At 39.3% G+C, this 27,615-nt stretch overlaps 1 protein-coding gene across 1 annotated transcript in view; it reads left to right on the top strand.

The window, feature by feature from the left end:
* SPTLC2 (serine palmitoyltransferase long chain base subunit 2) overlaps positions 1 to 27,615 on the top strand; it is a 97,200-nt gene that overhangs the window by 21,805 nt on the left and 47,780 nt on the right. Inside the window, exons 2-6 of the mRNA XM_079768330.1 lie at positions 2,762 to 2,956; positions 15,770 to 15,924; positions 17,526 to 17,674; positions 19,781 to 19,905; positions 27,136 to 27,229. Coding sequence (XP_079624456.1) covers positions 2,762 to 2,956; positions 15,770 to 15,924; positions 17,526 to 17,674; positions 19,781 to 19,905; positions 27,136 to 27,229 — 718 coding nt within the window. The remainder of the gene's footprint in view (positions 1 to 2,761; positions 2,957 to 15,769; positions 15,925 to 17,525; positions 17,675 to 19,780; positions 19,906 to 27,135; positions 27,230 to 27,615) is intronic.

Raw genomic sequence — 27,615 nt, 5'->3', positions numbered from 1 at the left:
TTAGGATGAGAAGTGTATGTTGCTTTTATTAACAACGTTTTAGTCCAAATAGTGAATAAAATCAGTGAAAAAATTTAGTTTAAACATTTAAAAAATAAAACGATAAACAAAAATTCAATAATATATAGGCTTAGTTAGAAATGAAAAGTAAATTGGTTCAGAGGGTTATAAGTAGGAAGTATGTTTCCTTCCCCCATTCTACTCCCCATTCCAGTTTCTTGTATCTCCTTCCAGATGATTTTAATGCATATATATTAAGTTTATGGTTTTATCTTTTGATTATACAGCACCCCATTATTGCTTTGGTTGGTAGTGTCTTCCCAGTGACTTAAAAGTATGGTTGGTAGCTTATAGGCATGTGACCAAAATGGAAGCTAGCAATCTACCAGATACAGAGTTTAAAACACTGGTTATAGGGATGCTCAATGAACTTAGGGAAAGAGTAGATGAACTCAGAGAGAACTTACACACAGAGAGAAACCATAAACAACAACAGTCAGAAATGAAGGATATAATAATTGAAATGAAGACTACTTAGGTGAATCAGCAGCAGATTCAGTGACGCAGAAGAGTGACCCGTGTTTTTGACTGAGGCCACATTCCAAAAGTTCCTTCAGAGTTCCTTCAAATGCATTCCATTTTAAAAGGGGCTGCGATAGAATCACATGGTATTTAAAAGCAAACTAATGGTTTAACTTCCTCCTTCCTAGACAGTCCAACCAACTGTTTGCATTTACTTGGTCCTGCTGGTTTGGGTGTGTCTCAAATCCAGGCGGATATCTTTTAAAGAGATCTAACCACAGCATTCCTGACATAAATTTGTCACACATTTTTTTAGACTTAGGAGCTCTGAAAATTGTCTCACATTTTACTTTTCTGTTCAATTGAGAGAAAATAGTTGAAACAATTTTAGAGTTAAGGAGAGTTGGGTACTGGTATGACAAAATATTTTTAAATGTAGTTTTTTTAAAGAGATGATCAGAATGTTATTTTTCTTGTGTTTTGATTGCTTTTGATTTTGTTTTGTTTAGCTTAATAGCTTATGTGTTATATTGTTAATTTTTAAATAATTTTCTATCTTCAGATATTGCTCATTGCTAGCTATTCTCTTCTAAACATATTACAACCTTCTGCATAGAAAGTTTCAGTATTAAATATTGACACAAATTTACGTATTAAATATTGACACAATCTCTTGGAGACGAGATTGATGAAGACTTAAATCAGTTTTACGAATAGTTTTCCTAAGTTCTTGGGCAGTCAAATTGAATCAGTACCAATAGATCCCATGTATTATGCCTATCTTAATGTCTTTTCTTTGTCAAATAGAGCTGTTTTTCCCCAAACTGTTCTAACTTGCAGCATTCAAGTAACTTTCTCAAACTAACATTATCAGGATACAATATTCTAAACCATATTTAGCCCAGGGGTATGTATATATTAGTTTCTGTAGTTTTTTTTTTTTTTTTTAGTTTCTGTAGTTTTGTAAATTTTTATTAATTTGTTCTTATTAGTTTACATCAGATCTCTGATCAGGTTACCTGAGAGGGCAAAATCTTTTCTTCCTTTGGCACTTTTCATAACTCTAGTACATAGCTCACTTGAAAAATATGCTCCTGCTTGGTGGTGTGCCTCAGTGATTGAGCGTCAGCCTATGAACCAGGAGGTCAGGGCTCGATTCTTGGTCAGGGCACATGCCCAGGTTGTGGGCTTGATCCCCAGTGTGGGGCGTGCAGGAGGCAGCCGATCAATGAATCTCTCTCATCATTGATGTCTCTCTCCCTCTCTTCCTCTCTTCCTCCCTTTCCTCCTCCCTCCCTCCTTTCCTCTCTGTAATCAATTAAAAAATGCTCTAGTGGATTTTTTCTGTAAAATAAGATTTCCATTAAAATTGACCAAAAAGTAAAAAGCTTTAAGTTATGATATCAAAAGTACGGTGGCTTGGTATCTGTATATTAAAATTCAGGTCCCCCAAAGAATGAATGAAACCAGGGATAATCTTATAGCATTTGAATGGACACTTAGATGGAGGGGCAGAATGATTTCATGACAGTTACTGATTACTGTATCCCTTGCATTGGATTTCACTTTCTCCTTTTATACATTGCTGGACCACTCACAAAAGTAAGCATTGTGTGTGTTTTCACAGGGGCCTAATGCTGATGTTTGGAATACTATGATTGAGTCTTTAAGGACATAGAGCAGTAAAACATTTATAAATATTTTATTCTAAAACTGAATTTACTTTTGATCACTTTGTTAGCTAATATACTATTTTTCAGGATAGGCTTTCTCTGTTGATTTATATTTTTGTTTGCTTTTTTTTTTATCAATTATGGTTTACATTCAATATTATTTTATATTAGTTTCAGGCATAGTAGTTAGACAATCACATACTTTACAAAGTGTTCTCCCCGATATTTCTTGTTTTCTTTATTAGAACAAAGGAAATTATGTATTCTCCAACCATAGTATTTTAGGATCTATTTTATGAAATCAAATAACGAGAGAAAAGAGTCAGGCATTGTTCTTAGGCAGTCCCTCTCCCTCTGTTTTTTTGTTTGCTGTTCATCTCAATTATGTGTAACTTACTTCTATTGAAAAAAAAATGATGCCCTGTTTAGATCTTAGTGGGTTTTTTAAACTATTACTTAGAGAATTCCAAAGGTATAGTTATACAAATTTGTGAAGACTACTTAGATTTTTAAATAGAAATCTTTCTTAGTGTTATTGAAGTAAACATTTTAAATCTCTTTTTCAGGTCCATCATGTTACACAAAATGGAGGACTGTATAAAAGACCCTTTAACGAAGCTTTTGAAGAAACACCAATGCTGGTTGCTGTGCTTACTTATGTGGGGTATGGTGTACTCACCCTCTTTGGATACCTTCGAGATTTCTTGAGGTATTGGAGAATTGAAAAGTGTCACTATGCAACAGAAAGAGAAGAACAAAAGGTAATTGTTAGAGAATCTTTAATTCTGTGAATTTTATAAAAGTCTTGGTATTTTCACTCAGTTTTTTCGTTAGATATTTTGGTACACATTAAAATAAAAATATTCCAGATGCAGTTAAACTTTCCACAAAGAAAGTTGAAAAAAGGTTAAAGGCATGGAGAAACTAAAGAACTTAACTTTTCTTGCCCTAGCTGGTTTGGCTCAGTGGATGGAGCATTGGTCAAAGGCACATGCCCGGGTTGTGGGCTCGAATCCCCAGTAGGGGGTGTGCAGGAGGCAGCTGATCAGTGATTCTCTCTCACCATTGATGTTTCTATCTCTCTCTCCCTCTCCTTTCCTCTCTGAAATCAATAAAAAAAAATAAATATATATATATATATATATATATATATATATATATATATATATATATATATATAAAAAGTACTTAACTTTTTTTTCAGTCCTCATTGAGGATATGTTTTTTTCATTGATGAGAGAGAGAGAGAGAGAGAGAGAGAGAGAAAGAAAGAAACATTGAGCCTTTGCCTCCGATACACATCACGACTTGGGATCAAACCTGAAACCCGGATATGTGCCCAAGTTAAGTAATGTTTCTTAAGATGCTTAGTTTCAGAACTGGTATGCAGACACAGATTGGTGAAGAGCCGAAACCCATGTTCTTTCTGTTCACAATACCATATTGTATCCCAAGTTGTGTCCACAGTCATCTGAAAAGATTTTGTTCTTTAGAACTCAGGATGTGTTCTCTCATAGACACATTATATATAAATGTCTGGTTCACAAATCAGGTCCTGTCCCCAAACAAATAAGCACTAAAGCAGAATGGCTGAACTACTCTGTTTATAGTAGAAACCACCTTATGTTAGTAATGGTAAACAGAAGTGATAATGTCTCTGGGGAGGAGGACCTAGTTCACTTCCCTTTTCTCTGTATACTACTTTGCCCCTCTAGAGTTTTGTACAAAACACATGTTACTTATTCTCAAAAAGAAATAAAGTTAGAGTGAAATGCCTGATTTTACAAAAAAGAAAATTGTTCTTGGCCTGTGAGGTATGGGGAGGTTGTCCTGCAGCCCAGGGCGTGTACTAGATTAGAGAAGGGAATCAAAAGTTACTCTTGTGGGTGTTAGAGGAGAGAGGCAGATGTAAGTGGCAGCAAGGTCACCACTGAGAGAGGAGCCAGGAAACACTAGGAATATATTGTGATCACGTGAGGGTATTCGGAAGCATGGGAGAGGAAAAGGACCTCTCTGGAACTAGGAAGCCAAAGCCAATCAGGATATAGATTGAAGATTCTGGCCCTGGGAAAACTCAGGGCCCAGCATTTTTCTTTGTCATCTCAACCATTCTGCATCCTTCCCAGCTCAAGCACCATAAGTTGGCCATCTTACTCTTTGCCCTGAAAGCCCTACAAGTTAATTTCATTAAAAAGGTATTTTTTAAATACCTAATGCAAACAAAGCCCTGCATTCAGAACTTGATCCAGTTGGCCAAACTAATTTTCATCATTGAAAACCAGAACAAATTAAAATTTTCTTTACCATTTTTTTGACCCCTGTGTGTCCTGAATAGACTTAAAAAATATATATATATATATATATATATATATTCGATTTTTTTTTTTACTGAGAGGAAGGGAGAGAGATAGAGAGTTAGAAACATCTATCAGCTGCCTCCTGCACACTCCCTACTGGGTATATGCCCGCAACCAAGGTACATGCCCTTGACTGGAATCGAACCTGGGACCCTTGAATCCGCAGGCCGACACTCTATCCACTGAGCCAAACCGGTTAGGGCCTGAATAGACTTTTTAGCTAGCATGCATCCATAGTATGTTAATTTTTTTTTTTTTTTTTACATCCCTCAGGTATGGCTTACTTACCATAAGTTACAGCTTACTATACACTTACTTTATTGTGTGGTATTGCAATTACTTTTTTTACAAGCAATCTTTTCCTACTAGACTGAGTTGATGGCAGTTATGACTGATGGGAGCTAAAGTTTTATCACATATTCAAACTAGAAAATCTTTATCTACAGGGACTTCTCATAGTGTCAACATACTGTAGAGACCTAATAAATAACAGGTAGAGGTGGAGGTGGGGATGAGCTGATTGTGGTATAGAGAGGATAGTGTGGGTAAAGACATGAGCAGTGTTTGGTGTATGAAAAATTGTGTTTTGAATGTAAACTAAGAAATTTGGTAGGCACCGAGGAGTCCTGGGCAGTTTTTGAGTAGGAGAATGACCATAGAGTTTGCACAGCTGGTGCTCTGCCAAGTGTGATGGAGGGGATTCATCTGAATTACTTGGTGAATAAGTATAGTATCTTTGGAACTTGTTTCATGTTTTAGGGTAAATTGTTTAAGTATTGGGGCTATCTATGTGTGCCTAACTCTATGTGAAAGAATTGGAACACATAGATTTTATTCTTTCAGTTTCTAATTTTGTTGAAGAAACATTAACACTTGGAATTTATGGGCCTTTGCAAAGCTTCCTATAGGTAAATAGTCCTTGAATTGTATGCAGATTTAGAACAAAAAAGTAAACTGAGTAGCATAGGATTAGTCAGGAAATAATTCTTGGAGGAAGTAATAATAAATATTACTTATTTATTTATTTTTTATTAATCTTCACCTGAGAATATTTTCCATTGATTTTTTTTTTTTTTAGAGAGAGTGAAAGGGAAGGGGAGAGACAGAAAGAGAAACATCGATGTGAGAGAAATGCATCAATTGATTGCCTCCCTCAGGCTCCCCAACAGGGCCAAGGATTGAGCCTGCAACTGAGGTACATGTCCATGACTGGAATTGAACCAGGGACCCTTTGGTCTGCCGGTTGACACTCTATCCACTGAGCCAAACCGGCTAGGGCTATTTATTTATTTTATTGTTGACAGTATTACAGATGTCCCCCATCCTCTCATCCCGTTCCTCCCCTCCACCCGGACCCCGCCCCAGGTCTTCACCACATTATTGTCTGTGTCCATGGGCCTTGCATATATGCATATAATTCTTTGATTACTTTTAGAGGGAAAGAAAGAATAATTCAGCCTTATGTAGAGCTTGTTTTTTGATGCTGGATTAGATGTAGTCCAGGGATAAGCAAATTTTAGTGTTAACATTGAAAAGAGGTGAGGGAAAGTGCTTGCTTGGGATCATAAAATGCAAATATAAGGTTGCCACTTCCTCATTTCACCCAATGAGTGGTATTCATAACCACAGTCTTATTTTCTTCCTCATTCCATTACAAAGGAGAGCCCATTTTAACTATTTATGCTAATTCTTAGTATGTTACTTTGGGTAGAACTGAATTACACATTTCTAATATAATAAAAGGCTAATATGCAAATCGACTGAACAGCAGAACGACTGGTAGGTTGCTATGATGCACACTGACCACCAGGCAGATGCTCAACACAGGAGCTGCCCCTGGTGGTCAGTGCACTCCCACGGGGAGTGCCACTCAGCCGACACACCGCTGGTGAGCGCAGTAGCAGTGGCGGGAGCCTCTCCTGCCTCCTCTGCAAGCGGGCAGTAAGGAGTGAGGGGTCCTGGACTGTGAGAGCCCCAGACTGCGAGAAGGATGTCTGCCTGCCGGCTTAGGTCTAGGGGGATCGGGCCTAAGTCGGCAGGCAGACATCCCTCGAGGGGTCCAGGACTGCAAGAGGGCACAGGCTGGGCTGAGGGGGGACCCCCCCCCCAGTGCACAAATGTTGTGCACCGGGCCTCTAGTTTCTAAAAAAGATGAGTTAACATGAGTTTGTTATATTTTATATACATTGCATAAAATTTTTGGAATTCCCTGCTGCTTTATCCTCTATTAACAGTCCTCTTTTGGATGAGAATGTTGTTTCTACTAGTCTGTGGTTTATTTCTGTTTTATGTGAGATGAAGCTAGTAATCAAGAAACATGAATGTGATAGGTAAAGCAAAAGCTTGAATTAATGAAAATGTTCTAGTGGTCAGATAGGAAATACCTAGAAGTCTAAGGAGCAAATTGTGATAAGAAGTTGCTACACACTTACTAAATTTTAAACTAACATTTTGCCTCTATAATTTGTTCATGATCAAAAATGGAAGGGATAAGATAGTTTACATCCTGATATGTTTGCTTTTCAAAATACAAAAGAAGGAACTTGATTGAAATATATTCAAAGGGTCTTACTTTTTATCTCCTTCAAAAAGTAGCTTACTACGAATATTTTGACAGTTGTCATTTTAGCAGTAATTTTGGAAACTTTTAATGTAGTATAGTTGCCTGATGTAGTAAGCTAGGGATTATCACTTGGTTTATCTTTTTAGTTCCATGGATTTAAAAAGAGCAGTACTTTCCATTGTTTTGTGGTATGTGTGGAGCCCAGGCCAGTAGCCAACAGCTTTATTGAGATATAATATATTAGTACATGCTATAAAGATCACCTATTTACAGTGTACAATTCAGTGACTTTTATAGAGTTGTGCAGCCGGCACCAAATCCTTGTTTGATTTTTATAAAATTTTTATCATCTGAAAAAGAAACCCTGTACCAATTAGTAGACATTCCTTCCTTGTCCTCCCTATCACTAAGCTACTTTCTGTCTCTAGACATTTATATAAATGGGACATACAACGTGAGATCTTTTGTGTCTGGCTTTTTTCACTTGGCATAGTATTATTGAGGTTAATCCATGTTATATATTTAAGTAATTCATTCCTTTTAATTGATGAATCATATTCCATTGTATAATGGAATATGATTCCATTCTATACTGACTAACTCATTGAACTCTAGACCTTATATGTCTAACTTGACCTTATATGCCCACTTAACATCTTCACATAGGAATCTCAGTTTTACATATCTAAAACTGACCTGACATGCCCCCTAACCAATTAGCTGTCTTCTCAGTCTCTATGAATGACAGTTCTCATCTGCCAGTTGCTTAAGCTAAAAACCTTGGAGTTACCCTTGATTCTTCTTTCCATCACATGCCATGTGTGGTCCATCAGCAAATCCAAATCAGCTACTTCTTATCAGCCTCATTATCACCCAGACCTCATCTCTGACTGCTTAGCCCCTCACTCATCTGCTCCAGTCACACTGGCCTTTGCAGTTTCTTGAACACACCAAGTACACTTCTGCCTCACTGCCATTGTGCTTGCTGTTTGCCTGCCAGGAAAGCTCTTCCTCCAGATAGTATCAAGGATAGTTCTCCTGCTTCCTTTTCCTTCTTTATTCTACCCTTGCCACCTAAGCTAAATTTTAGCATGACTTCAGCATTTTACATTCTCCTTCCTTGTTTGATTTCTGTTTCTATTAGCATTTTTCACTAACATACTTTACATTTTATACATTTTTCTTGTTTAGCATCTATTGTTATCTTTTTATTTACTACTTTCTATCTAGTGCCCAGAAGAGTGCTTGGCACATATTATCCATTCAGTAAATGTTTGAGATTGGAATGGTATGGTGATTGGTGGTAATAGTAAAAAGTTTTGAGTCTTTTGAAGGTGTGTGTGTATATATAATACATATGCACAAATAAAACACATAGATGATTCAGTTTTAGATCTAGGGAAAACAAGTATTTTTAATCTTGAAATCGCATTTTATGCCTTGATGGACAGCATAGAAACAGCAAGGAAGTAGCTTTCTGTCTGTAGCATTAAAAACAGGAAAGAACAAATAATAGTATGACTTATATGACTAGTAGGGAAAGCTCTTAGTTGTGGTTCACAGAGTTTAGTCACCAGTCTAATAACCTTTTACAGGTTATTTCACCTACTTTTCTTCATTAAATAGAGGTAAAGACAACATTGTTGGTTTATAAAATAAATACTCCTCGCTGTATAATGCTTTTTAACCATAGGATGACTCCAATTTTAACACTTCAGGTGGAAATTATTTGGGATTTAAAAATTCTCTTAGTTGAAGTTTTGAAACAATTTTGTCATGTTATAACCATATCTCTATATATCTTATGGAGTTATTTCCTTCTCTAGCAAAGATGTTAACAGAAATTAAAACACTATGGAATTTTTCACTAGCCTGTCTTTGGTGTACAGTACTATGTTTTTTATTATCATCAAATGTCTTGAAATATTTCAGCAATATTTAGCTTTTCAGAGAAAGCTTCCTTGTCTTAGGAGCCATAGTCCTTTTGTATAATAGACTGTGGAGTTTATCTGGAGACATTGGGAAATTCTAGATTTGCAATCATAACTTATCCTCACACCACAAGTCATGTAAAGCACATTCAGCTTTTACTCCTCTACCCCTACTGTGGCACTTATTTAGTGTCCAATAAACTGTGATGGGCAGAGCCTTGTGTTAATTTTGTGTGTTTCTATTTGTGTTTTTAAATTGGCCAAAACATTAAATGTAAGATTTTCACTAATGAATTTTGTTGTGGAGAAAGATTATTTATTATTATTAACTAGATGCCTGGTGCACGAAATTCGTGCACGGGGGCTGGGGTTCTCCCAGCCCGGCCTGCACCCTCTCCAATCGGGACCCTTCAGGGGATGTCTGACTGCTGGTTTAGGCCTGATCCCAGCAGTCGAACATTCCTTTTGCAATCTGGGACTGCTGGCTCCTAACTGCTCACCTGCGTGCCTGCCTGATCGCCCCTAACCCCTCTGCTTGCCTGCCTGATTGCACCTATCTGCCTCTGCCTCGACCCCTGCCTCCGTGGCTTTGTCTAGAAGGAGGACCAGACGACCAGAAGATGTCTGGTCGACCGGGTCTAATTAGCATATTACCCTTTTATTAGTATAGATACTGTTCCATTGTATGGGTATACCACATTTTGTTTATCCATCCATCCATTGATGGATTGTTACCAACTTTTGGCTGTTGTGAATAGTGCTGCTATATACATTTGTGTACTTGTTTAAATATCTATTTTCAGTTCTTTTGGAATATACCTAGAAATAGTTACTGTGTCATATGGAAATACATGTTTACCCTTTTGAGAAACCACCAAACTGTTTTCCACTGTGACTGCACCACTTTACATTGACAGCAATGTATGAAGATTTTTCTAAAGACTTTATAGTTGCATAGTTTACACTTAAGACTTTGATTCATTTCAAATTAATTTCTCTATGGGATGTAAGGTTTAGATCAAAGCCCCCCCCCCCTTTTTTTTTTTTTTTTGCCTTATGGCTATCCAATTCCCTCAGTGAGAATGTTGTTTTTTAAAATAAGTATGCCATTTAAAAGGATGTTTGGTAAAAGGTATTTGAATGAATGAGTGAAAAGAGAAGTCCTCTCGGTTACCTCTAGTCTTAGAATATTTCAAGTATTTTTGGAAACAGATATTCCTCTTGCACAGAACTGGAATCCCAAATAGCTATCCCTTTCTGTCCCCTTTATCATTTCATTGCTAGGCCAAATAGCTATCCCCTTCTGTCTCCTTTCTTAGTTCATTGCTAGGCTGCAGGGAGTTTGGTTAGCCACCCTTCAGCTCTCTCTACCTAACTTTAACTGCAGTTACTAGTAAAGCTGCTACCCTGGAACTTAGCTAAGGGAATCCTCTCTTCTGCCTTCTGCCCCAACTGCTTTTGGTCTGTAACATTCCTCGGAGTGACAACATCACTCTGCAAGTCTATTTTCTTCTGTCATTTAACAAATGGGAGCGGTGGAGCTTCCTGACCTTGGCAGTCTCAGTTTAGGAGATTGGAACCCACCCTATCCTCCTAACCACATACAACTCTGCCACTGGTTACCCAAAGCTCTGCCACACTCTAGCTTGCAGCTCTCTTTCTGTCTTGGAGTTTGATAACGTTAATGGTAGATAAGTCCAGACTCTTACGTTTTTTCCTGATGATTACATTGTAAAAACAAAAAATACTGCTTTCCCTCGCTAATAAAAATTTGTCTGTGATGGAGTATTTTCTCAAGTATTTGAGTTAATACCTTTAACATTAATGTGCAATGTTTAGAAAGGTTATAAAGAAATTAGATCAAGAAGAGTTAGGACAGCCTTAGCTGGTTTGGCTCAATGGCTGGAGCACTGGCCTGCGAACTGAAGGGTCCTAGGTTTGATTCCAGTCAAGGCCGCATGCCCAAGTTACCAGCTCAATCCCCATTGGGGGGTGTGCAGGAGGCAGATGATCAATGATTCTCCCTCATCATTGATGTTTCTATCTCTCTCCCCCTCTCTCTTCCTCTCTGAAATCAATAAAAAAAAAATTTTTTTTTAAAAAAGAAGTTAGCACTGTTTACCCTGTTGAAACAGTGCTAAGTGTTGGAGACATTTTTGTGTTTTCCTTTGGAAGATAAATGCATGGCAAATAATAGTTAAAGGAAAGTCCTTAATTAGAATTTGGATGACTCCATTCCAATTTTTATTCATCTTATTATTATTACTAGTGGCCCAGTGTAAGAAATTCATGCACGGGGTGGGGGTGTTCCTCAGCCCGGCCTGCACCCTCTCCAATCTGGGACCCCTTGAAGGATGTCCTACTGCCGGTTTACAGGGATCGGGCCTAAACTGGCAGTTGGACATCCCTCTCACAATCCGAGACAGCTGGCTCCAGCCGCTCACCTGCCTGCCTGCCTGCCTGATTGCCCCTAACCACTCTGCCTGCCAGCCTGCTCGCCCCCAAATGCCCCCCCCCCGCCAGCCAGATCACCCCCAACTGCCCCCGTGCCAGCCTGCTCACCCCCAACTGCCCCCCTGCTGGCCTGTTCGCCTCCACCTTCCCTCCCCACTGGCCTGCTCACCCCCAACTGCCCTCCTGCTAGCCTGCTCACTCCAAACTGCCCCCCCTCACTGTTCTGATCACCTCCAACTGACCCCAACTGATGGCCTGCTCACCCACAACTGGCCCCCCTGTTGGTCTGCTTACCTCCAACGGCCCCTGCGGTCCCATCCTGGCCTGATCACCCCCAGGCGACCCAAGGTCCCAACCCCTCCTTTTTTTCTTTTTCTTTTTTTTTTTTCAGCGCCTCCTTGAGCGGAGGCCAGTGCCGGCTGGAAGCAAGTATCTAGGATTTATTTATCTTCTATAATTGAAACTTTGTAACCTTGAGCGGAGGCCAGGGCCGGCCAGGGTAGGCAGGAAGCTTGGCTTCCTCCATTGCTGGGGCAACCCAAGCCTCCTGCTTGCTCCAGCTCTGTGGCCGGCCAACATCTTGGTTGGGTTAATTTGCTCCTGATTGGCTGGTGGGCGTGGCTTGTGGGTGTAGCGGAGGTACGGTCAATTTGCATGTTTCTCTTTTATTAGTGTAGATTATTATTATTATTATTAGTAGTAGTAGTAGTAGTAGTAGTAACAGAAATTTACTTTCTCATAGTTCTGGAGGCTGGAAGTCCCAGATCAAGTGCCAGCAGAGTTGGTTTCTGATGAGGCCTCTGTTTCTAGATGGTGCCTTCTCACTGTGTTCTTCCAGGTGTCTCCTTTTTCTTATGAGGTTGCCAGTTCATTGGACTAGGGCCTCACCCTTATGATCTCATTTAATATAACTACCTCTATAAAGGCCCACTCTCCAAATACAGTCACATTGGGGGGTTAGACCTTCAACATATGAACTTAGGGGGAAGGGGCACACACAATTCAGTCCATACCATATATGAGATATGGCAATCTGGACATTTTGATGTTGTCTGTGACTTAATAAAAGTTGAGAAAGAAATAGGAATATCTTAAAATAGAGGGGATATGCAGTTATTTATCATTCGCTGTGAGGTTGATACTTTTCTGTGCAGACAGTTCATCAGTGATTGTTCCCCATTGCAGGTGTAGCCTAAAGCGCTGATTTGAGGACAGCAGTTTTTCCTTACATGGGACATGGGAAACCTTTCTCATTTTAGACTATAGCTCCCATGGTGGAGCTAGCCATCTGATTTCATGTCTGCAGGCAGCCTTCTTCCCTACTCCTCCTTGTGTATTTCACACATTGTCCACTGTCCTGGTGCACCTTGCTCCAACCCCATCCCTGACCAGAATTCCCTTTTCTCCAGCAAATCTGTGCATCTGACAGTCTTGACTCTCACCATCAGTCTCTCCTGCAACTGAGGATCAAAGACCAGTTCCCCTCTGGATTTCATTTCCTTCTTCCTTCGCAGCCACCTGGGCTTATCACTTCTCCTTTACATCTTCCACTCTTCTTTTCTTCTAGATTGTTCTGTCAGCATTGCTCTAGTCTTGCATTTTTATTTATTTTTTTAATAATTTTTTTATTTTTCAACAGTGACATCATGGCTTCTTCTGTATATCATTTAGTTATAGAACTTTTGGTCAGCTAGATTTCAGGCAGTTTTCAGTGATGTAGTTTAGTTGTAATTTTGATGTGGTCATAGAAAGATGCTAGTATCGCATTTACCCACTTCGTCATCTTAACCAGAAGACTCATTCATCATATTCTTGTTGGAAGAGGAGACTATCAAAAAGCACATACTATTTAAGTAATAAATTTCCAATTGTGATAAACATATCATTTATAGATATTTTTCTCTTAAATAAATGTAAATGTTAGAACCAGTTGCAAGACAGATGGTATCGGGTACTGCAAATACCTAAGACTCCTTTCTGACTCTGCTGGACTTTTGTAAAGAAATTTCACCTACTGTGAGGCTTATTTAGTGGGCACTTTAGAGTCCAATATTATAGAAGGTTATTGATTTCAAAGTTTCACATAGAGTCTTCTTAACAATGAAAATCTTTTATAAAATAAAACTTAAACTTTAGCCCCGGTGCACAAAATTTGTACATGGGGGGGGGGGTCCCCCTCAGCCCGGCCTGCACCCTCTTGCAATCCGGGACCCCTCAGGGGATGTCCGACTGATCAGGCCTAAACTGGCAGTCGGACATCCCTCTCGCAATCCGGGACCGCTGTCTCCTAACCACTGGCTCGCCTGCTTGATCACCCCTAACCACTTGCCTGCCTGCCTGATCACCCCTAACTGCTCGTCTGCCTGCTTGATCGCCCCTAACCACTTCTGCCTTGGCCCCTGCCGCCGTGGCTTCGTCCGGAAGGACATCTGGAAGGTCGTTCGACTGTCCGGTCTAATTAGCATATTACCCTTTTATTGTTTGGCACCAAACCCAGACCTGAGACCTCAAAGCTCAGTGGTTTTCTGACTAGTAAAACTGTAATACAGTTTTGTTTGTTTATGTGTTTTACCCTTTACCTTCAGGATTTAAGTAGACTCTATGTGGCCTAGTCATGTGTATTCTGAGCAGTGGTCAAACCACATGGGACACAGCATATTCATTCATTTTAGCTCCACTGTGACTTTATTTTTTACAGGCTTAATTTTAGTATAACTTAATTTCAGTGATGAAAAAAGGGTGTTAAGTCCTTGAGCGTGGAAATTCATTTTGAGAATCTTTTTATATATGTATTTTAAAAAATATTTTTTATTATTAGTAATTTATTTTTAGTCCTCACCCAAGGATATTTTTCCATTGATTTTTAGAGAGAATGGAAGAGAGAGGGAAAGACAGAATCATTGATGTGAGAGAAACACATCAATTGGTTACCTCCTACATGAGCCCTGACCAGGGCCTGGGCCAGGGAGGAGCCTGCAACCGAGGTACATGCCTTTGCCGGAATTGAACCCTGGACCCACTCTTTGGTCCGCAGGCCGATGCTTTATCCACTGAGCCAAACCGGGTAGGGCTGTTTTTTAATTTTTATTAAAAACTCCCATTTAAGGAAAGAAACCACATGTAGGGATCTTTCTATAAGCTACTTCTTAAGAGTTTCTTGCTTTTATCATTTTTCTTTGAATTAATTTCATTTTGATCCTTGAAAATGTGCCAAGAATGGAATCTTAATTTTGAAATTATTTTTCTTGTTAGAAACTGAAATGATAGGAGTTTTTATGGCATCTCCCCCAGTCAGTATTTTACTTGGGATAAGGGGCAGAAGACTAGTCTTTTGGATTTTATTAGGAAGGAAAACCTTTAATGACAGAAATGTACAACTAAGTTTATTTTTGGAGGCCTGCTTTATTCAATTCTTTGGCTCTGCATTCAACCATTTCTTATAGATCAACCATCAAAGCTACATGACTTTTACCTGATTAAGAATTGCTTTTAAAAAAACAGAATTTCTGCCTTTCAAAATGTTTTCTGTGTCAGTTAACTCAGTAGAATTTTGTTTAATCTTTTTAAAAATTATATTTCTACTAGAGGCCCGGTGCACAAAATTTTGTGCACTGGGTGGGGTCCCTCAGCCCAGCCTGCGCCCTTTCACAGTCCGGGAGCCCTCGGGGGGATATCTGACTGCGGCTTAGGCCTGTGAGGAGTGGGTCTAAGCCACAGTTGGACATCCTTAGCGCTGCCACGGAGGCAGGAGAGGCTCCCGCCACCACCGCTGCGCTTGCCAGCTGTCAGCCCGGCTTGTAGCTGAGCAGAGCTCCCCCTGTGGGAGCACACTGACCACCAGGGGGCAGTTCCTGTGTTGAGAGTCTGCCCCCTGGTGGTCAGTGCACATCATAGCAACCGGTTATTCCAGCAACTGGCGTTCTGCCGTTCGGTCAATTTGCATATTACCCTTTTATTATATAGGATTGATTTTAGGGAGAGGAAAGGAAAGGGATAGAGAGATAGAAACATCAATGAGAGAGAAATATCGATCAGCTGCCTCCTGTATGCCCCCTATTAGGGATCAAACCCACAACCCAGGCATGTGTCCTGACCAGGAATTGAATCTCAACCTCTGTTTCATGGGCCAACCACAGAGCCATGCTGGCTGGGCTAACTCAGTATAATTGACCTCTCATTCTCAAGTGCTATTGCAATATGAAAAGGGAAGTTGTAAATTTTAAAAAAGTAACTCAGTTAAATTTATGGTATTTCACCATTTGTTGGTAGGACTTTGTGCCGTTGTATCAGGATTTCGAAAACTTCTATACAAGGAACCTCTACATGAGGATTAGAGACAACTGGAATCGACCAATCTGTAGTGTGCCTGGAGCCAGGATGGACATCATGGAGAGACAGTCTCGTGATTACAACTGGTCGTTCAGGTAAGTCTTCTTTGGGAAATTATTTCCTAACAACAGAAAAAAGGAATTTTTTGACTTTTAAAAATATTCTATTGCAAATTTGGCAGTATTTTGTCAAAACAGCAGTGGAAGCTGAAAATACAGTACAACATGATTAGTTTCCTTGCATATTATTCATTGTTATTGGGATGTTTAAAATACATTTTTTTATTAGTTTGATACTGTGTTGGATTATAGTTGAAAGCAAAATTTGACCTATTAAAACAAAATAAGCCTTAGCCGGTTTTGCTCAGTGGATAGAGCGTCGGCCTGTGGACTGAAGGATCCCGGGTTTGATTCCGGTCAAGGGCACATGCTTGGGTTTCCCCATTAGGGGGCATGCTGGAGGCAGCCAATCAATGATTCTCTCTCATTGATGTTTCTATTTCTCCCTTTCCCTTCCTCTCTGAAATCAATAAAAATATATTAAAAACAAAAACAAAACAACAAAACCACACAAAGAAAAACTGTCCTTTCTATTATACTACTTATCAGAATCAAGTATCTGAATTTATTTCTGGATATTTTGATTTCTCAAATGATTCAAGGATATGTAGGGTTTTTACTTAAATGGATTCAGTAGTTTAGAAAACTTTATAAAACTTAATTTTGTTGTTTAGATTGCTCAAGTATTACATGATTGCATTGCTATTAAACAAAAAGACAAGCATTAAAGATAAATTGAAAGTTTCCCATGAGAACTAACCACTATACCTTTCCAAATCCACTGCCCTACTAATCCTCACTCCCCAGAGGTAACCGTTGTTATCAATTTGTAGTGTGTTATTCTGCCAGATGTTTTCTGTGGGATATGTATATGATGTATCTATTAGGGTTACACACAGTTTTTGATTTACAAAAATGGTATCATACTGTAGAAGTGATATTGCATCTTGTTTTTTACTTGCTAACATATCAGTAACATCTTTGTGTATATTCACAGCAAGCTCATTGTTTGTAGTGGCTACTTAGTATTCTACAAATTGATGTATATAGTGTACACATGCAGGTTGGGCTGCATCATCCTGTGTTAAAAACTCCAAAGTCTCAAGTTAAAAGATCGGCAATTTATTTCTTGTTCACACTTAATGTCTATCTTAAGTTAATGGGCCTCTGAACCATGTCATCTGCACTTGAGGGGTCAGACAGTCTGAGCTTCCACAATTAGGAATGTCACTGGTTTGTGTGCCTGGGAAAGGGACATGGTCAATTGTATAGTGACTCTTTTTTTTCCTTTGGTTAATCCTCACTGGAGGATATCGTTTCATGGATAAGTACTGCCAAACTGCCTTCCCCCAAAAAAGTACTCTGATATTCTTATCTACAGTGTATGAAATAGTCCTGGCCAGTGCTGGCTATGGTCAGTTTTTAAATCTTTATCATCATTATTGATAAGCAAAAATTGGTATTTTAACTTTCATTTCACTTATTGGTAGTGAGTTGAGCTATTTTTCATTTAGACCATATTCTCTCTATTTCCTATATATGTTGCTTCCTTTGGTATTACCAATACATTTATTATCATATGTAAGTATTTGACCTTGTTCATGGGTTTCATGAACTTTCATCCTATTGAAATACAGGTACACAGGGAATACAATTAAAGGTGTTATAAACATGGGTTCCTACAACTATCTTGGATTTGCACGGAATACTGGATCATGTCAGGAGGCAGCTGCCAAAGTCCTAGAGGAGTATGGAGTTGGTGTGTGCAGTACTCGGCAGGAAATTGGTGAGTGTAGGCTGTTTGGCTAGCTGATGTTCTTAACTTTTTTACTCAGGAGGGAGTAATATGGGTAGAGTATGTGTCCAAATACATACTTTGCCATGTAGTTTAGATCAGATAAAGAATGCTTTATTTTTCTGAATTGATGGATGATTTTAATGCTTTCAACACATTTTGAGACGTATTTATCTTTTCCATTATGTTATACATACAGAGTATGTTTAATACTATTGTTTTATTTATAACTTTAGTGTTGACTTTATTGATTTTTGCAAATGACAGTTCATTAAAGAGCACCACTTCATATCTGAGCCTGTGGGCATATGAAGGTTAATCTATTTCTGTATTGGTAATTTGGGGCTAATAATAATTCCTACCTTATAGGACTGTTATAAGAAGCTAATTCATGTAAAGTGCTTGTAACATGGTAAATACTCATTAAGTGCTAATTCTTTTTATGAGTAGTACAAGTCTATAAAATGTAAAAGATAACAAATTTATGTAAAGAGATTTATTTAGTTAAAAGGAAAATTTCAAATTTTTCCATTTTGTTCCAGCGACTGATAACCATAGAAGTTATAAGGCATCGTCCTGGATATTTATTACTGTGAAGCACATCAAAACTTAGTGGATTAAAACAATTCAGCACGGCCAGTGTTGCTCAGTGGTTGAGCATGGGCCCATGAACCAGGAGGTCATGGTTTGATTCCCAGTCAGGGCACATACCCAGGTTGTGGGCTCAATCCCCAGTAGGGGGCATGCAGGAGGCAGCCAATCAATGATTCTCTCTCATCATTGATGTATCTATCTTTCCCTTTCTCTTCCTCTCTCTGAAGTAATAAAAAATAAAAAACGATTCATTGTTTTCTCATGGAATTGGCAAGTACAGCTGGGTTGTTTTCATTTAGGGTCCCTAATGATGTGGTTAAGGGAGCATTAACAACATATAGAAATCACACATCTTTATGGCAGTTTAAATTTTATAAAGTGCTTGATCATAAAGTGCAGGCCAAGGTCAACTGCTGCCTGTCTTCTGCCTGGGGACACCCAGCATGAGCTACAAAGCAATCTGCAGATGGCTGCTACTTATGGCTTGGGGTGCCCCAGTAAGGCCAAGCTGCAAACCAAGGCTGGCTGCTGCTAGTGCTGGGCCTGGGGCCACTTTGTGAGAACAACAGGGCATGCTGAGACCAGATGCTGCTTGTTTGAGAGATTTTAGGAAAATCTGAAGCACAAGCCAAAACAGGCTATTTCGTTTGGGAAAGCAACTGGAAACAGGTTGGGTGGACCCTCAGTTGGGTGGGATGGGAGTCTCAGGGAATCACCAGGGCCAGGAGAATAATGTTAGCCAGGTTGATGGAGACTCAAATATGGTGCACACCTACCAGTTCTGTGGGTGGGGAATGGGGAGGGTCTCAAAAAAGGAACAATGGCCTCTGCCAGCACTTCTGTCTGGGAGAAAGCTGCCCCTCCAGCTCTTACCCTGATGCCAGACAGTTCAGTTCCTCCTTTTGTTTCCCTGGTGCCATTTGAGCTGCTGCCCCAGTGCTGGAACCCAGAGTGTATGAATCAGAGCTTGTCTATGCATGGACCCTTTATGAGGAACTGCCTGGGATTCCAGCAGCCCTCCATCTCACTCAGCCACGGTCAATACTGGTTTTTACCCCCCAGAAGTTATGGGGACTTCTCTTCCTGGCACTGGAACCCTGGGCTGGGAAGCCGGGTTGAGGGCTGGGGCCCCTCACTTCTCAGAGGGGACCTCCACAGTTGAGATATCACTCCTGATTTTTTAAAAAATTGTTTATTGTTTAAAGTATTACATATGTCTCCTTTTCCCCCCATTGACCTCTCCCCGGCTGTTCCCACTCCCTAGCACATGACCTCAGCCCCCTACTCTCTGTGTCCATGAGTTATGCTTATACTAGTATGCATGCATACAAGTCCTTTGGTTGCTCTCTTACCTCTCCCCTCTCCAACCAGTCTCACTGTGGCTTTTTAAAAAATATTATTAGTTGTAGGTCTTTCCTTCAGCTAGATTTCAGGCAGTAAAGTAATGAATGATTCTTAAATTTTGGGTTTGGTGATATTGACTTCATTAACTTCTTCACACAGGAAATCTGGACAAGCATGAAGAACTAGAAAAGCTTGTGGCAAGTTTCTTGGGAGTAGAAGCTGCTATGGCATATGGCATGGGATTTGCAACAAATTCAATGAACATTCCTGCTCTTGTTAGCAAAGTAAGACTTAGTCTGTCATTGATGAAGACTCCCTTGTATGTATCATATTTGGTTTTATAAAATATTCAGAGTAAGCCAGGAACTGTTGTAAATTTAGGTTAAATATAGTCTGCCCAAAGATACTTCTATCACAAACTTTGGTAAGTATATACCATGGAGACTTACATCAATTGAAGCTTTCTTATTACAACCCATGATCCCTTCCTCTCCCATTAGGTGACTCTTGCCTTCTCCATTTCATATACTTTTAAAGGGATTCTAATAAATAAAACCTTATAAATGGCTAAAATTATGGAAGAAAAGATGTTTAGTTTGGAAAGTTATTTAACAGGTAGTTTTCCCAAATTGAAAAATTTGAAAATATATACTTGTTCTCACTGTAATGTATATTACTGAAAGACATATGAGCAAATTATATGTGTGTCTATATATATGTTAGTAATAATGTACGTTAATAATGTGGGTAGAGCTTCTGTGAGGGGACAGTTAAGAAGAGAAGAGATGAGACATTGTAAATCACATTTTAGCAGATTAACACTTTCAGTTTGAGCAGTTCCTCAAAGGTTATTTATTCTCATTTTAACAGTGGTATCTGTGAATGATATATTGAAAAAATCATCAGTGCTGGGTGACTCAGTTGGAACCTCATCCTGTACAACAAAAAGTGGCAGGTTTCAGTCCTAGTCAGGGCACATACCCAGGTTGTGGGTTCAATCCCCGGTTGGGGTGCGTGCAGGAGGCAACTGATCAGTTTCTCACATTGGTGTTTCTCTTCCTCTCTCTTCCTATCTAAAAATCAATAAAAAGTAAAGGAAAAACAAAAAAAAAATGATAGAACTAGTATGAAAATCTAAGGAGATAGAACATTTGAAAAACACAATTAACCAACTTAACATTTTTGAAACACTTCAACCAACAACAGCAAAACATTTACCAAGAGACCATTTTCTGGGCCATTAAACCAACCTTAACAAATTTAAAAGAATTGAAATTATTCAAAATATGTTCTCTAACCATAATGGAATTAAATTAGAAATCAGTAACATAAAGAAAGATATCTAAAAAAATCTTCAAACAATTGAAAAGTAAACAACACACTTTTAAATAACCCAGACTCAAAGAAAGGCAAAATCGAAAATACTTGAACTAACTGGAAATGTAATATAATTTGTGGGAGGAAGCTAAAGCCATGCTCAGATGGAAATATATAGCATTAAATGCCTGTATAAGGGGGGAAAAAAAAGAGTTTCGAATCAGCCATCTAAATTTCCACCACACGAAATTAGGAAAAGAGCAAATTAAACCCAAAGATTTCAGAGGAAGAATACAATAAAGGTAAACGCAGAAATCAATGAATTAGAAAATAGATAATAAGTGAAACCAAATCTGATTCTTTGAGAAAATGAATACAGTTGATAGATCTCTAGCCAGACTGGTCAGGATAAAAAGAGAGAAGATAAAAATTACTAGTAGTAGGCATGAAAGAGGCTACTTTACTACATATCCTATGGACGTTAAAAAGATATAAGGAAATATTAAGAACAACTTCATGCTGGTAACTTCAACAACTTAGCTACAATGGACAAATTTCTTTTTAAATATATTTTATTGATTTTAGAGGAAGGGAAAGGGAGAGAGAGAGAAAAACATGAATGATGAGAGAGAATCATTGATTGGCTGCCTCCTGCACACCCCCCTACTGGGGATCAAGCCCGCAACCCAGGCATGTGCCCTTGACCGGACTCGAACCTGGGAACCTTCAGTCCGCAGTCAAACACTCTATCCATTGAGCCAAACCAGCTAGGGCAATGGACAAATTTCTTGAGAAAAAAATAAATGTATGATTCTTTGATTATAGTACATTTTGGCATCATAAACGTGATATTCTTATTTGGAATTTCATAGAATTTTTTACACTAAAGGGTTAAAATAATTTCATTTTGCTTCTCCTGTGTGCTCACAAACTAATAATCACTATGTAGAATTAGATGTCTTTCTTTCTTGTGTTTTTTTTTTAGAATTAGATGTCTTATATACAGACATGGAAGATACTTCCTTAAATATTTATTGTGCAAATCAAATATAGTTGAAATGTTATGAAATATATTTTAATCTATTCAAGGCAACAACTACTCCAGTTTTTTTTTAAATAAATCTTTATTGTTCAGATTATTACAGTAGTTCCTCTCCCCCCCCCCCCCCCAATAGATCCCCTCCACCCGGTTCCCACCCCACCCCATGCCCTTACCCCTTCTCCCCCACTGTCCTCATCCATAGGTATATGATTTTTATCCAGTCTCTTCCCGCACCCCCCACATCCCTTTCCCCCCGAGGATTGTCAGTCCACTCCCTTTCTATGCCCCTGATTCTATTATATTCACCAGTTTATTCTGTACATCAGATTTTTTATTCACTTGATTTTTAGATTCACTTGTTGATAGATATGTATTTGTTGTTCATAATTTTTATCTTTACCTTTTTCTTCTTCTTCCTCTTCTTAAAGAATACCTTTCAGCATTTCATATAATACTGGTTTGGTGGTGATGAATTCCTTTAGCTTTTTCTTATCTGTGAAGCTCTTTAGCTGACCTTCAATTCTGACTGATAGCTTTGCTGGTGGTTGTAGGTTCTTGCTGTTCATCACTTTGAATATTTCTTGCCACTGCCGGCTGGCCTGCATAGTTTCTGTTGAGAAATCAGCTGACAATCGTACGGGCCCGCCCTTGTAGGTAACTAACTGTTTTTCTCTTGCTTCTTTTAATATTCTCTCTTTGTCTTTGGCTCTTGGCATTTTAATTATGATGTGTCTTGGTGTGGTCCTCTTTGGATTCCTTTTGTTTGGGGTTCTCTGCGCTTCCTGGACTTGTAAGTCTATTTCTTTCACCAGGTAGGGGAAGTTTTCGGTCATTATTTCTTCAAATAGGTTTTCAATATCTTGCTCTCTCTCTTCTTCTGGCACCCCCATAATTTGGATGTTGGTATGCTTGAAGTTGTCCCAGAGGCTCCTTACACTATCTTCATATTTTTGGATTCTTTTTGCTTTTTGCTTTTCTGGTTGGGTGTTTTTTGCTTCTTTGTATTTCAAATCTTTGGCTTGATTCTTGCGATCCTCTAGTCTGCTATTCGATCTCTGCATATTATTCTTTATTTCAGTCAGTGTATGCTTAATTTCTAATAGGTCCTTTTTCATATCCTCAAGGCTCTCACTAAATTTATCGGCCTTTTCTAGAAAATTCTTGAAAAACCTTATAACCATGGTTTTGAACTCTATATCCTCCATTTCTTTCATTTGTGACCTGTTTCTTTGTCTCTGCATTTTGGCTGCTTCCCTGTGTTGATAGAGTGGCTTTGTGTGCTAGGTGTCCTATAGTGCCCAGTGGCTCAGCCTCCCTAATTACCTGAGGTGGACACTCTTGGTGCACCCCTTTGTGGGCTGTGTGCACAGTCTTGTTGAAGTTAACCCTTTGCACTCGGATGTCGAGTGTGACTTAACACGGTTAGCAGTAGAATAAAGGAATCGAAAAAAGCAAGTGAGTGCAAAGGGTTAAGCCTTGATTGTTGTTGGTATCACTGGGAGGAATTGACCTCCAGGCCAATTGGTTGTGAGGATTAGCTGTGTCTATGATGGGAGAACTTCTGTGCTGGAGACACCCTTATGAGGCAAAACTTGCTTCAGTGGGGCTTTGGTGCTCACTGAGTCTGCCCCCTGAGTGTGTCCCTTATGGATCTAAGGAGTTGTAATCTGCATGGTCCCACTCTGACCACTGGGTACACTGGCTCTTGGATCTCCAAGGAGGTGCTAATTTAGCCTCTGCCTGAGGCCATCCAGCAGGAGCTATGGAGAGATCTGCAGATTCCTCTTCTTTGTTTGGGGTTTGGTGGTGCCCAGATGAGGCCCAGCTGTGAAGCAATGCAAGCTGCTGTGGGGCCTTGGGCCTTCTTTTGGATGTTCTGGGTCTCTCTGTCTCAGCTGCAGTTTGTTAGGTAATTTTAGATTTCAAAGGACCAGGCCATTTATATGCAAAAGCCTCTGTGCACAGGTTGGGTGGGGCGGGGTATCAGGGCGGAGCAAACAGCAATGGCTTCCTGTCAGCCCTGCCCTAAGAGGCCCCTGGGTCTCAGTGTCCTGTGATAATCGCTGCAAGCACCTCTGAGAGAAAGCCGCCCTCGAGTTCCACCCGATGCCAGACAGTCCATTTTCTCCCCGTATGAATCTGGGTCCCCAGAGTCTCGCCCAGAACTGGAGTTCAGAGCATTCGGGAGCTCGTGTCTCCCTCTGGACTGAAAAAGACAGCCACGTACTCAGCTGCCAGCCCTTTCCGCGCGCGCGCCTCCATATCTCTGCACTTTATTTCCGCAGCTCCTTTGAGTCTCAGTGTGCTTTTCTCTTTCCTTCTAGTTGTAGAATTTCCACTCAGCCAGCCTTCCTGTGGTTCTGGATGATGTCCGTTTTGTCTTTTAGTTGTAGTTTTGAAGTGGTTGTGCAAGGCAGCAAGTTCAGGTGTTTATCTATGCTGCCATCCTGGTTTCTTTCTCACAACTACTCAAGTTTTACTCTTTCGTTAAGACTTATATTACATTTCTATGGGAGGTGATCAGTTATTCAGCTTAAAGTCAGAGGCAGACAGTATATTAACTAAGAGCATGTATTCTAAAAGCAGAAGCTTTGTATGAGACACTTAAATGCTATGACCTTGGGCAAGATTGTAACTCCTTAGTTTCCATATATGTAAAGTGGGCATAATAATAATAGTTCTTATCTCACAGATTGTTGTGAAGATTAAAAGTAACAATGTGTTTACAACCCTTAACATAGTGCCTGAAACCATATTAAGCATTTAGATGTTAACTGCTGGCATTTAATTTTTATTTTTGCACAAATGACATAATGGACCCTCATAGTATATTAGAAGGGAAAATAGGTTGATACACAGAAATGGTGAATTAGGCTGTCTAAAGAGGAGATGACAATAAGAACATAATTATATTGCCAATTTTGAAAAAAAATTAGATGGAAAAAGAAAATTGCATCCTTTTTAAGGTCCAGTGGAATGCCAAGAGTGGTTAAGGAAAGGATTTAAAGACTCACAGAAGAGGAATTCAGCCTCTCCATTTTTTTCCCCAGTTTTTCTCATTTTTTTTCAATTTTAACACTTTTTTTCAAAGATAAATTTAGATTTACAGAAGAGTTGCAAGAGAGTATAGAGAGTTCCTGGGTACCTTTCATTCAGCCTCCCTATATGTTAATATCTTACATAACAGTGGAACATTTACCAAACCTAAAAAACTAACCTTGATTCAATACTACTAACTAAAGAATAGAACTTATTTCAGTTTCACCAGTTTTCCCACTGATAACCATTTTCCTGTTCCAGTATCCAATTGAGTATCTTCATTGCATTGAGTTCTTGTCTTTCCTGACCTTGACTCTTCTGAAGGAAGTGTTGTTGCTTCTCTCCTATTTATTTATATCAGTAATAGAGGCCCGGTGCATGAAATTCATGCACTCGGAGTGTGTGTGTGGGGTTCCCCAGCCTGACTTGTGCCCTCTCAGTGTGGGAGCCCTGTGATTGATGGCCCCAAAGAGGTAGGCCGGAGCCAGGGGTTCCACCTCCGTGGCGGGTGCGGGGTCACAGGAACCCCGTCTCTACTGTGCGTACAGCCATTTTGTGACAGCGTGAGGGCATCACGGCATGATGGTGTGAGGACCACCTAGGCTTTTATTAGTAAGATGGGTTCATAAATATTTTATTATTTGGGTTCAACATGATTACTTTTAATTTTTTGGCTCAAGTTGATCCAGTTTTGGCCGTTAGGAGATCTTTCAGGTGGGCTCCTGTGCCCTTTGAATAAGCCCCATTTTTTTTTCTAAAGCACTTTCTTTGTAACATAACAAGATGCCCCAGGCTCTTTTTACCTATCCTAACCTTGGGGTCAACCACTAAGTTCTTCATTGAGCCCTGATACCTTTTATTGGAGGATTGTATTTAGAAACCAAGATTTGGTGTGTTTATTGCTACTGGGGTATCTGCCTCTCAGTGGATAGAGTTAGAAAAATAAAAACATGTATACTAACTCACGCATAAACATATCGATTAGTGTGCATGTGTATATTTATAAACTTTAAAAACTATTAGTCCATATGGATATTTCCAACCCTACTTCTCTTTATTTTTAATCTCCACATTTTTAATGAGGGAGCTTTTTAAAATCTTAATAATGAAAACTTTACATACAGTAAAAATTTCAGACAGACAACTGCTATTGCAAGTTCTTAAGTATCCAGCCAGGAATACTTTTCCTTTTATTCTGGGAGCACGCTGACACTTTCTCCTCCTTACTTTTTTCATCTAATCAGATATTTTGAAGGCCATTGTTGACAGAGAAAAACCTGTTTCTGAGTTCAGACTTTATAGGTTGGAATCTGCATGAGATGTGAAAGAGTAAGAACTAGGGAAGAAATAAAAATTCTGAGAGCTTCAGATGTTTCTTGTTGCCTTAATAGAAACCCATGTTTACATGGATTTAAAGAAAAACTTGTTCAGAGATTTTAAGGGCAAAACTAAGCCTACACTCCATGTCATTTTGGGAATCCTATATAATATGCTAATTAGACTGAACAGCAGAACACCATCTGAACGACTTTCAGGACGAAGCCGGGGCTGTGAGGGCTGAGGCAGCAGCCGGGGTGACTGCGAGGGCCTACCCTTGCTTGAATTTCGTGCATCGAGCCTCTAGTAGATTAATAAGTGAGATTGTCATTGAACTCTGGATGGTTAGGAGTGGGAAGAAGAATGCACTGTTTCCACAAGCATTACTCCCTCGGCTGCCTTCTCCCCACACACTTTTCTATGAGTAAAATAGTGCATCATACCAACTCATGAAATGATATCAGACCAACATAACTGAAACTATGAAGACTATCTGGTATATCAGATTTTAGGTATAAATAAAAAACCTATTGCTATATATCTGGATATTTCTGTCCATCTCAGGAATGAAGAAATTAAATTAAAAGGCTAGAATTTTGCATCTACTTCTAAATTAATTTTGTAAAAAAACCCAACTATACTTTTTTTTTTCTTATTGAATTTGATAGTTTGCTGTTTTACAAGCTTTCCTTAATAGGATATAATTATTATTAATGATTTTAGCATTTGGTCTTTTGTGTAATGAAACCTCCCCCGCCTCCACCCCAGCTTCTTACTTGCTGTGCTTGTGGTTTTGCAGGGTTGCTTGATTCTGAGTGATGAACTGAACCATGCATCACTGGTTCTGGGAGCCCGACTGTCAGGAGCAACCATTCGAGTCTTCAAACACAACAGTGAGTTTGTTGTGGAGGCCTTAATGTTTGGTATTCTTTGGATTAGTGGCAGTGGTTATATTAATAATAGAAAATATAAATGAAGATAGCAACATTTAAAATGTTTTTTTCTGAGCCCTGGCCGGATAGCTTAGTTGGTTAGAGTGTCATTCCGATACACCAAGGTTGTGGGTTTGATTCTCCAGTCAGGGCACATACAAGAATCAACCAATGAATGGGTAAATAAGTGGAGCAACAAATCTCTCTCCCTCCCGTCCTCCCTTCTCCCTTCGAAAGCCATAACTTCCTAAATGGAAATATCTTTATGTATTATTACAATATTTATTTGCAATAAAAATGCATAACTTTTGTAGTTAAAACATGTAGAGAAGAAAGATTACCAAACT

The sequence above is a fragment of the Cnephaeus nilssonii genome, assembly GCF_951640355.1.
Source record: "Cnephaeus nilssonii genome assembly, chromosome: 4".
NCBI lineage: Eukaryota > Metazoa > Chordata > Mammalia > Chiroptera > Vespertilionidae > Cnephaeus > Cnephaeus nilssonii.
This window is presented reverse-complemented; position numbering and strand designations above follow the sequence as displayed.